Raw genomic sequence first — 9,577 nt, 5'->3', positions numbered from 1 at the left:
AAAACTTAAATTCATAAATAAAAAACTAGTGCTCTATCTAGTATATAAATATAAATGTATGTAGCATCCTATAAAGATTTAGTGCTAGAAAAATGTCATGGATAGAATCATGGGAAATTGGGAATTGGAAGAAAAAGATGGTTTAGTTCTTTTTTCTTACAAAAGCCACCGTCCAAAAAGGTTTACCAAACACTTACACCACTTATAAAAAAAACCAACTCATCTAAAAGTAAATGTCTTTTTTCCAAAAAAAATAAATATATATTACGGTATCGAATTTATCTGAATTCAATATATTTTATATGAAACATAATATTTTATATGTAAAAATATATTAAAATAATAATAAATAGTAAATTTAAACTCACAATTTACTATAAGAATCTTAAAAGTTGAATTATAAAACTTGAATTCTGAATCTGCCTCTAATTATGAGGTATTATATTATATGCATTGTATAGTCATTATTCGTATCACTTTATTAATCCTTTTCTATCCATCCTATAAATCTCTCTTCTTCTTCATCATTTCAAGAGAAATGCATCAACAAAACTGTTATTTCATATAAGTTGTCATGATATGAATCAATTTCTCTATTTTATTTTGTAAATAAAATAATAGCGCTAACGAGCAAGAAAACAGATGTGTTAAAGACACAACAAATGTCTAATTGGTCAGATTCAAATGACAACTTGTTCTCATCAAGCCTTGCAAGCTATCTTGATAGTATGAACCCTAACTCTCTTTTCCCTCTATTCTTTTCTCCTCTATGTAATTAAATAAAATATTCATTATGTCTCAATTAAGAGTTTAAGTTATATATACGATTAATATATAACATAATTTTATTTTACATTATGAGTATAATTGTAAAATTGTACATACAATGTATCGATTACACTTATCGTGAACCGACTCTAGATTTTTAATTTGTCCATAAATATGCATGTATACTAGTTATGTAATTTTTTCATGGTCTTTATACGAGTGAATTATTTTTTATAGGAAAAATTATTATATTACTACGAGATGGTAGAGAACTCTTGGGAACTTTCCGTTCTTTCGATCAATATGGTAAAGTATTTCTTGATATTTATTCATAAGTCACTTGTTAAATAAACAGGAATTAACAACGGACAAATTCTATATTTCTTGATGATTTATTTCTTTTTAATGTTTGAATATAGCAAATATAGTATTGGAAGGTACCTCAGAAAGAGTAATAGTGGGAAATCTCTATTGTGACATATCTTTGGGTCTCTACATTGTTCGTGGGGAGAATGTTATGCTCATTGGACAACGGGTATGTAAAATTCCGCGTTTATTTTGTATAAAATAATACATAAAATCTCAGACAACGGTTAGTAGCATGAGTCATCAACTCGTGTTAATTACATACACATACAATGTTTGTCATTCTTACTGATAGATTGATCTAGTGAAGTAATTCAGATCGCGATAACGTGGACGGTTGTTAGCCCCACTTAATCTTATCATTTAAAGGAAGAAGTATAAATTAGTTATAACAAAGTTTACATATAGGTATTAATAGGTGAATCTTATGAAATTATCATTATTATCGAAAACTGCAAAACAGAATGATATTTATATTAATATGTAGGATGTTATTTTTTTTGTGACTGCCCTTTTATATATATAGGAGCCTAATGAGGAGGAGATCCCCCCACACATGACATGTGTTTCAGAAACAGAAATCAAAAGGGTATGTTTTACGTAATTTCTAAATATATAAATTTTATTTTACAAGTTTAATTGTTTTTATTGAAATTCAAATAATATCACATAAACTGAAACAAATATATGAAGTTTGTTTCTTGTCAAACCGCTTGATCAAGTGTTTCCTATATTGTTGTTGTTGCTCCATCCTTTTCATTTTATGTGATCGTGTTTGACTCGGCGTAAAATTGAAGAAAGAAGGTTTGATGGTCAAAAGAATTTTGAAACTTATAATTTTAAACATATGTTATTATACATTTCTGTGATGATAAAACAATATACAATAAAATGAAAAGTTGAAAGTTTAAATTTCCAAATAGTACTATTCCTTTTAGAACATAATAAAAAAATTATTGGTTTCTTATGAACTAAGTTTCATAGCATTTTTATGTGTATAATGTGCCTTGTGGTAATTAAATGATAGTGCAAAATTAACTCATGAGAATATATTCTGTCTAATTCATTTACGTTTGGACGAATTATTGATTCGCTTATTTTAATCTATCTAAATTTAACTCAATCCGTCTATTTAACACTTCGGACTAATATTATTGTAGGCTCAAAAGGCAGACAAGAATGCAGAAGAACTAAAGGGTTCCACTAGAAGAAGAATGGAGTTTCTTGACTTTGACTAGTATTTTTTAAAATTATTATTATTAATGGTTGTTTTTAAGGAATATTATTATCTGCGTCAGTATTAAAATATAAATCACAAGTAACTTTTTATTAAAAAAAAATCAAACGATTTGATGATATTTTCTAAGATATAATCGTTCTTTATTAAATGTTTACTCTATTTATGTTTTATAATTAAAGTGTTTATAGTCTTTATGAGCAATTAACTACTAAGAATAAAATGAAAAAAAAGAAGATAATTATTGTTGTCTTGAACATCTAAACTGACAAATATTTTTAATAAGAACGATATTAAAAGTTTGTGGATGATTACGAACAAATAAGCTATATACATTATGATGGGAAAATGAACTACGCTGAAAGAGATACAACATCGTACCCTATGAGTGGGGTTTGGAAAGGATCGAGTGTACGTAGACTTTACCTTACATCAGTGGTAGAGAGCCTGTTTCTGATAGACCCTCGACTCAGGGAAAATCAGTATTTTAAAAGAGAATAACCGAAAGTGAAAGCAAAACAAAGCATTCTGAACGTAGATACAACACCATGCCCTGTGAGTGGGGCCTGGAGAGGATTGAGTGTATGCACACTTTACCTTACCTCAGAGGTAGAGAGAGACTGATAGACCCTCGACTCAAAAAAATCAATATTCCAAAAAAAAATAAACGGAAGTGAAAGCAAAACAAAGCATTCTGAACTAGACACGAAATAACTTAACTAATTGCCTTTTATTGCCACTCTGAACAAATAACACACAAGTAATAAGATGAAACAGGAAACAAGAATCAAATATTTATAGATATTTTACAAGGTCCGTGAAAAAGCTACTAGGTTCTGTGAAACCCGTAGATTATGCTCTAGATCCGCCACTGAGTACATATATCTCAGCAAAAACACAATTAGCGTGTTCACAGATCAGGGAAGGCGAGCAAAGAGACGAGGGATTCATGGGCAGGAAAACGCAAAACAAGATCAGAACGTTTTGCCAATTCAAAATCTTCAAACTGGAATGCTGGAGCACAAGTGCATCCAACTAGAGAGAAATGCTTCTCACCATCTCTTGTAGGTGTTTTCGTTACTTGCATATTGGAAGATATGCTGTAATCCTTTGTGGGAAATGCGCCAAACCATACATTTGGAGGTACTGTATACTGCACGAATTGATCATCTACGAGGGGATCGGGTCCAATGCAAGTTAACTTCACCTTGCCATCAGTCTCGTTTAGTTCCATCACCTGAAAGCACAAAAGGTGTTGTCGTTGTCATTTTTAGGAAAACATTGGTGAATGAGTAGTGCATAACTCTTTGCGGGGAATAACAAATGTTCTATTATCGTAAAGAATGATTATGAAGATCCAAAATAAGAAACTTTTCCCCAGAAGAACATGTTCTTTACTTGTGAAGTTCATTTGTCTTACTTTCCTTTTTAGTCTGTTTCAAAAAGAACGTCTCTTTCCTATGTAGGGAGTGAAATTTAACGACCCTTATAGTCCTTACAAGTTTTATTAAAACTTTTGAGTGAGTCATTCCAGCCAATCCCTTTCAGTTCACACCAAAACACAAGGCATAATACATAAACAGACATTCAAACTTGGCATCGGCTAACAATTAAGTACTCCAACTTTGAGAGTAGAGTGCACATCTAGACACCTCAACTTGGTTTGAACATATAACTAATCACTCAAACTCGTCACAACTGTCTTATGGAACACCGACGCTGACGTGACACATAGATTTTGGAGGTGTCTAGATGATCATTTTGTAAGTTGGAGTGGCTCAAGTCTCAACTGATACAATGGAGACGAGATTAGATGTGTGGATATGCATCTCAAAGTTGGAGTGCTTACTTGTTAGCTAAGGCCAAGTTTAAGTGTCTAAATATACATAACGATGCAGAAAGACAGCTCAGATAATGCAGAGATAATCCTAATCTGGTGCATAAAGGTTCATGTAGACTACAGGGAAGATGATCATCTACTATAGTGTATTAGTACTCACAGTGATTGGCTCTCCCATATAAAAATGCCATGTTTCTGCACACGGTATCCGGTGAAGATGAGACGCGCTTCCAGAAGGTAGCAAGAAGTAGATGCATGTACTTACAGGTCGATCAACCTTATCTGCAATGGTGAAACCCGAAAGATCAGGGAAAAACCAACTAATTCGATATTGAAAGTTTCAACCTATACTCTGTTATGAGGCAAATGCTCAAGGACGGAACCAAATACTGGTTAACATTACTTTTTTATGTATATATAGTAGATGTTGAACCCCTTGTGCTTCTTTGTGTGTTTACTTTTCAATTTTGAAATCCTTTTAGTAAAAATCCTGTTCCGCCACTACAAATACTGCTCGTGATACACACAAGACAGTAAAAGGCAGTCAGCTTTTTGATAAGAAAACAGAATACCATCAGCTCGTGTGCAGGGGTTCGAATCCCTTGGGATCAATTTCTTATTTACACTCGTTTTTTGTATTCTAAATACCTGTGGGGATTCATAAACTTAAAATTCTAGATTTGCCTCTGCTTTCACATAGTATTGACAACTTTTTCAGGCCGAACATGAGTCATTTTATACAAAATCTAAAAGGCATAAATACATAGATTTATCCTTTTAACTTATCCTCCAACTTTGTGTGTGCACAAGTAGACACTTAAATTTGTATAGAATTGAACAAGGCATCCTACTTGACGTCCTATGTGACAATTTGTATCCCACGTCATTTACGCCACGTATATCTATTAGTTCAACTTTATATAAATAAATGTCTATTTGTGCACCCCAAAGTTGAAGAGCGTAGATGCCAACTAAGATCACAAAATATAAATGGCATAATTCATAAACTCGTCCTTTTAACTTAGCCTCACCTGGCATCTATGCTCTCCATCTTTACATTTGCACAAGTAGACACACACACACAAATTGAGCGTCCTATGTGTATTATGTCAACGTAGAACGTCAATGTCTACTTGTTCAATTTTATACAAAGTTAAGTATCTGTGGACATTCAAAATTTAAGTATCATGCCAATATAAATTTATGGGTTAAGTTTACATTTTAAAAAAAAAAAAATTAAACTCATGATTCCAATTTTTTTTGTTTTTGTTTTGAGAATTTGAGATTTGGTATCCTGATTTGCCCAAAAAGCCACAGAATTGACAGATCTAAGATCCAAAAATCTCATGAGGGATCTAAGAAATTCAAGATCTAAAAAGTAATTAAATTTATACAGAAAAACTTACATGTAGATGGAAGATGAGATCTGGTGAGAATAACTGAGTTATCTCTAAATGTTTCTGAGTAAAATCCCCCTTCTGGATGTGGCTTCAAGTTTAGCTTAGCAACTATTTTGGAAGCTGTAGGCTCTGTAGAATTTGATGCCATTTTTTTTTGTTTGTCTCTGTTTTTTTTTTTTTTTAGGCTCCTCTTGGAAAGTTGTTGGAAATTATAAAGGCATATAATATATAGTCACTTCAACTTTTCTAGGTGAGATTTGGTATTTCATTAAGTTTAAAATATCATTTAAGTCCAAAAAATAATATATACTATGATTACATTTACACTTTTCATTGTGTATGTACACTGTACTAGGATTACATTTACACAACTAGAGTACAACTTACAGGTCACGATAACTCAATAGCTTTTGTTTAGACATTGTATATATTAAAATATTCATTATATAGTTGTAAATAGTTGATTGTGAATCGAGTTGCCATTGTTTATATAATTTGAGATCGTTATATGAATTCATTAACTTCAAATACTTAATAGGTCTCTCTTTCTAGCTCAATGTTTGAATTCATCAAAATGAAGTAGTAGTGAATATACAAGTATTTCCAAATGTCATAGGATGCATGTCAAATCTTTCAAAAGTAGTGCATTTTGGGAGGATCTAACAAGTGCACGAAAACCCTTCTGGAGAGTCCGAACAACATAGGTTTTTTGACAAATCAAAGCTAGATCATCTTGTTTGCTAAATCATCAAACGATCTCTTGATGGGAGCGCGTTAGATTAGATTGTGTGACAACGTGAGCTAACATAAGCAGAAAGGAGGAGATCAAGCCGGAAGGTTGTCTTCAAAATCTATGTCTAAATTGATCATTGCCTTGAGGATCCATGTCCCTCTTTAACTCACACACACAAAAAAAGAAACAAATTCTATACAATAAAACAAAACATGTAGAATTAGTAATCAACTTTATGTTTTTGGTAATTTAGAAGTCTCATTTTGGTGTTTTATATACAGTAAACTCTGTTTTGTTTGGCAAATGAACCTCAGCTCCAGTATTTGAAGAAAATGACATTTGTTTCCTGCATCAACATTCATTTGAACGAGTCGAGAGACGTTGTGGAGTTTAACTGAGATAAAACGGAATCAAAGGAGGCTAAGGATCGCTCTGGCAGGTAACGAAACTAAAGCTTCACACGAATCTACTAACCTATTACCTTTTGGAAGGTTTATGTTCATCATATTAAACTTATCTCTTCTATCCTCCTTAATGCTTCCTTCATATCAATCCTCTTATCCGGATCGCTTATAGTACAAGCAGCTCCTACATGAAGGAGTTTCACCATTTGTTCAACGGAGTCTGTTGCAGACGCTATCTCTGGATCAATCAATTCAGATTCTCTTTGGTCAGCTATAGCTGATTGCACCCATTGAACAACGTCCGTTCCACCTTTTTGATTGTTGAGATACTGAGAAGGGAATTTCCCTGTAAGGATTTCAAGTATTATGATTCCAAGACAATATATGTCACATTTTGGAGTGAGATGTTGATGTTGTATGGCTTCTGGTGCTTTATACGCGAAAAGGGATTGAACAATTTGCGTGTTGTTGATCAGTGGATAGAAGGCGTAATCTGATAGAAGTGGCTCATATTTTTCATTGAGTAGAATGTTGCTAGACTTGAGGTTTCCATGAGGCACTGCATACGATGCAAACTCGGAATGAAGATAACACATTCCACTAGCAACTCCCTGGATGATCCTTAGACGAGTAGGCCAGTTTAGCTCACCGTGTGATATCCCTCGATCACCTGAAAGTATGCACGAAATTTCAAAATTAGGATAGTTGACATAGAAGAACAAAATGTATATGAATGTACTAACAGTCATAAGCAATCCTTCTGTAAACTGTGAATCCTAAAACTTGTGGGATCATGCTAATCTTCTTTGTATCGTCCCAATTGTGACCGGATGTCTTGGAAGGGACAGGTAAGTATAGATCGGATCACATTATCAGATAAAATCTACTCATACAAATGTCAAGAAGAAGTGAAGACCTTAATGATTTGATATACAGTCATACCTCTCTATAACAATCATTGTCTATAATAACATTTCACTATAATAGTGACCAAGTTTTCTTCGGAATAGATTTTTACCATAATGGTCAAAAACACACCTAAACTATCCTTTTTTCACGAGTTTCATACTTTAACTATCCATTTTTCTCTTAACCTACCTTAACTATTCACTCCATTTGTATCAAAACACACCTCGATGTTGAGTTGGTCAAATATCTGTTCTCAATCAACAACAGGTGTGTGTAGGCCAACTCATCATCGAGGTATGTTTCAATACAAAGGGAGTAACAGTTGAGATATGAAACTTATGTTCTAGATAACAACATTTCGCTATAGCAGCCAAAAACTTATCTAGACAAACGATGTTGTTATAGAGAGGTTTGACTGTAGATGAAAGAAATTGTCATACCATGTAACAGATATAATAGGCTGCCTTTGGGAACATATTCAGATACCATCAATTTCTCTTCCTTTCTGTAATGATATGCCAATAATTGAAGTAAATTTTTGTGTCTTAACTTTCCAAGTTTTCTCATTTCTGCATCAAATACATCTCTATTCATTTTATTCATCTCTCTCAATCTCTTAACCACAACAGACATTCCATTTCCCATTTTTGCCTTGTAAGCTGATCCTAACACTCCGTTTCCAAGTACCTCAGCAGCTGCCTTCATCAAATCAGGCAATCCGAATGTACCATTTTCGTTGTTCACCAACACGAGATCTCCCATAGCCTTACCACCTTGTGACCCTCCCCTTCGTGTTGATCCACGACCAGAATCACCTCCTTTGCTATGAATGCTCATGCTCTTCCTAATCGAGCTACCAACGTGCAACCCCTCATCAAGATTCTCTTTCCCAAGCTTGTCGAAATGATCTTCCTTGCGCTTGACGCGAAAAAGAATGGTCACCAATAAAAGACTAACTACTATACCAAGAATGATCCATTTCAATTTTGACATTGGTGCACCTTGAGTCTTATTGATTCCCTTATTACATTCTTTCCCTAATTGTTGTCCACATAAGTCTGCATTTCCTTTAAAAGGATCAGCACCAAATTTTGACATCCCCTGAGGGATTTCGCCTTGTAATTTGTTATTCGAAAGATCAATAGATGTTAAACTCACTTGTGAGAAAGATGGAACGCGTCCTGAAAATGCATTACTTTCAAGACGAAGTTCCATCAAGTACTTCAAGTTGGTTAAAGATTCAGGAATTGAACCGGAGAATTTGTTTCGTGCAAACCAAATCTTCTTAAGAGACCCCATTTTGGCAAAGAAATCTTTAGGAATCTCACCTGAGAATTGGTTTCCATCTATATATATAGATTTAAGTGCACCAAGCAAGAAGAATTCAGGGATTGTGCCTGAAAATGAATTATTCGCGATTTCAAGAACTCGGAGACCTGGAAGTGCAATCAAAGGATCAATATCTAGTTCTCCTGATAAGCCAGCTTCACCTAAAAGGAGGCCTTCAACCACGTTCCCTTCGCATTGAATACGATCCCATTTCTTGTTTTTGTCACATGGACTAGTACCTTTAAGCCAAGATGAATCTAAAGATGTTGTGTTTTTTAAAGATTCTTTGAATTTGATCAAGGCATCGTCCTCGGAAATGGAGAAAGAAAATTGTGGATTAGATAGAGAAATGAGGAAGAAAATGGAGATATGAATAAGGAAAAGATGGTGTTTTTTCGGAGACGATGCTTGAGGAAGGAGATGAAGGATTAGGGGAACGGCGGCCATGTTTACTAGACATGTCCACCTTCCCCTTAAAGAAACAATCTGCAAATGCGTCTCTGTTTCTTTTCTTTGAAGGTGTTTGATAATTTTCTTGATTTGGTTTGGTTGTTTTGGACCCTGGAATGATGATGTGTCATGGTGTGGGGT

The 9,577-nt window shown here is 33.9% G+C and overlaps 3 protein-coding genes across 3 annotated transcripts; 1 reads left to right on the top strand and 2 right to left on the bottom strand.

The window, feature by feature from the left end:
• Positions 1–495: 495 nt before the first annotated feature.
• LOC102581719 (sm-like protein LSM1B) lies at positions 496–2,465 on the top strand. The gene is made up of 5 exons (XM_006345199.2): positions 496–726; positions 1,006–1,074; positions 1,188–1,303; positions 1,661–1,723; positions 2,295–2,465. Exons 1-5 carry the CDS (start codon positions 663–665, stop codon positions 2,370–2,372), a joined length of 390 nt encoding a protein of 129 aa, XP_006345261.1. The 5' UTR covers positions 496–662; the 3' UTR covers positions 2,373–2,465.
• Positions 2,466–3,079: 614 nt separating this feature from the next.
• Positions 3,080–5,807, bottom strand: LOC102581389 (uncharacterized). The gene is made up of 3 exons (XM_006345198.2): positions 5,618–5,807; positions 4,372–4,493; positions 3,080–3,608 (listed from the first exon to the last, which is right to left on the bottom strand). Exons 1-3 carry the CDS (start codon positions 5,757–5,759, stop codon positions 3,282–3,284), a joined length of 591 nt encoding a protein of 196 aa, XP_006345260.1. The 5' UTR covers positions 5,760–5,807; the 3' UTR covers positions 3,080–3,281.
• A 789-nt stretch (positions 5,808–6,596) lies between these two features.
• LOC102581048 (pollen receptor-like kinase 3) lies at positions 6,597–9,487 on the bottom strand. The gene is made up of 2 exons (XM_006345197.2): positions 8,098–9,487; positions 6,597–7,418 (listed from the first exon to the last, which is right to left on the bottom strand). Exons 1-2 carry the CDS (start codon positions 9,431–9,433, stop codon positions 6,847–6,849), a joined length of 1,908 nt encoding a protein of 635 aa, XP_006345259.1. The 5' UTR covers positions 9,434–9,487; the 3' UTR covers positions 6,597–6,846.
• Positions 9,488–9,577: the final 90 nt, after the last annotated feature.

The sequence above is a fragment of the Solanum tuberosum genome, unplaced genomic scaffold (genome assembly GCF_000226075.1).
Source record: "Solanum tuberosum cultivar DM 1-3 516 R44 unplaced genomic scaffold, SolTub_3.0 scf00063, whole genome shotgun sequence".
Classification (NCBI taxonomy): Eukaryota; Viridiplantae; Streptophyta; class Magnoliopsida; order Solanales; family Solanaceae; genus Solanum; species Solanum tuberosum.
The sequence above is the reverse complement of the archived record's forward strand: the minus strand, read 5'-3'. Positions and strand labels throughout refer to the sequence as shown.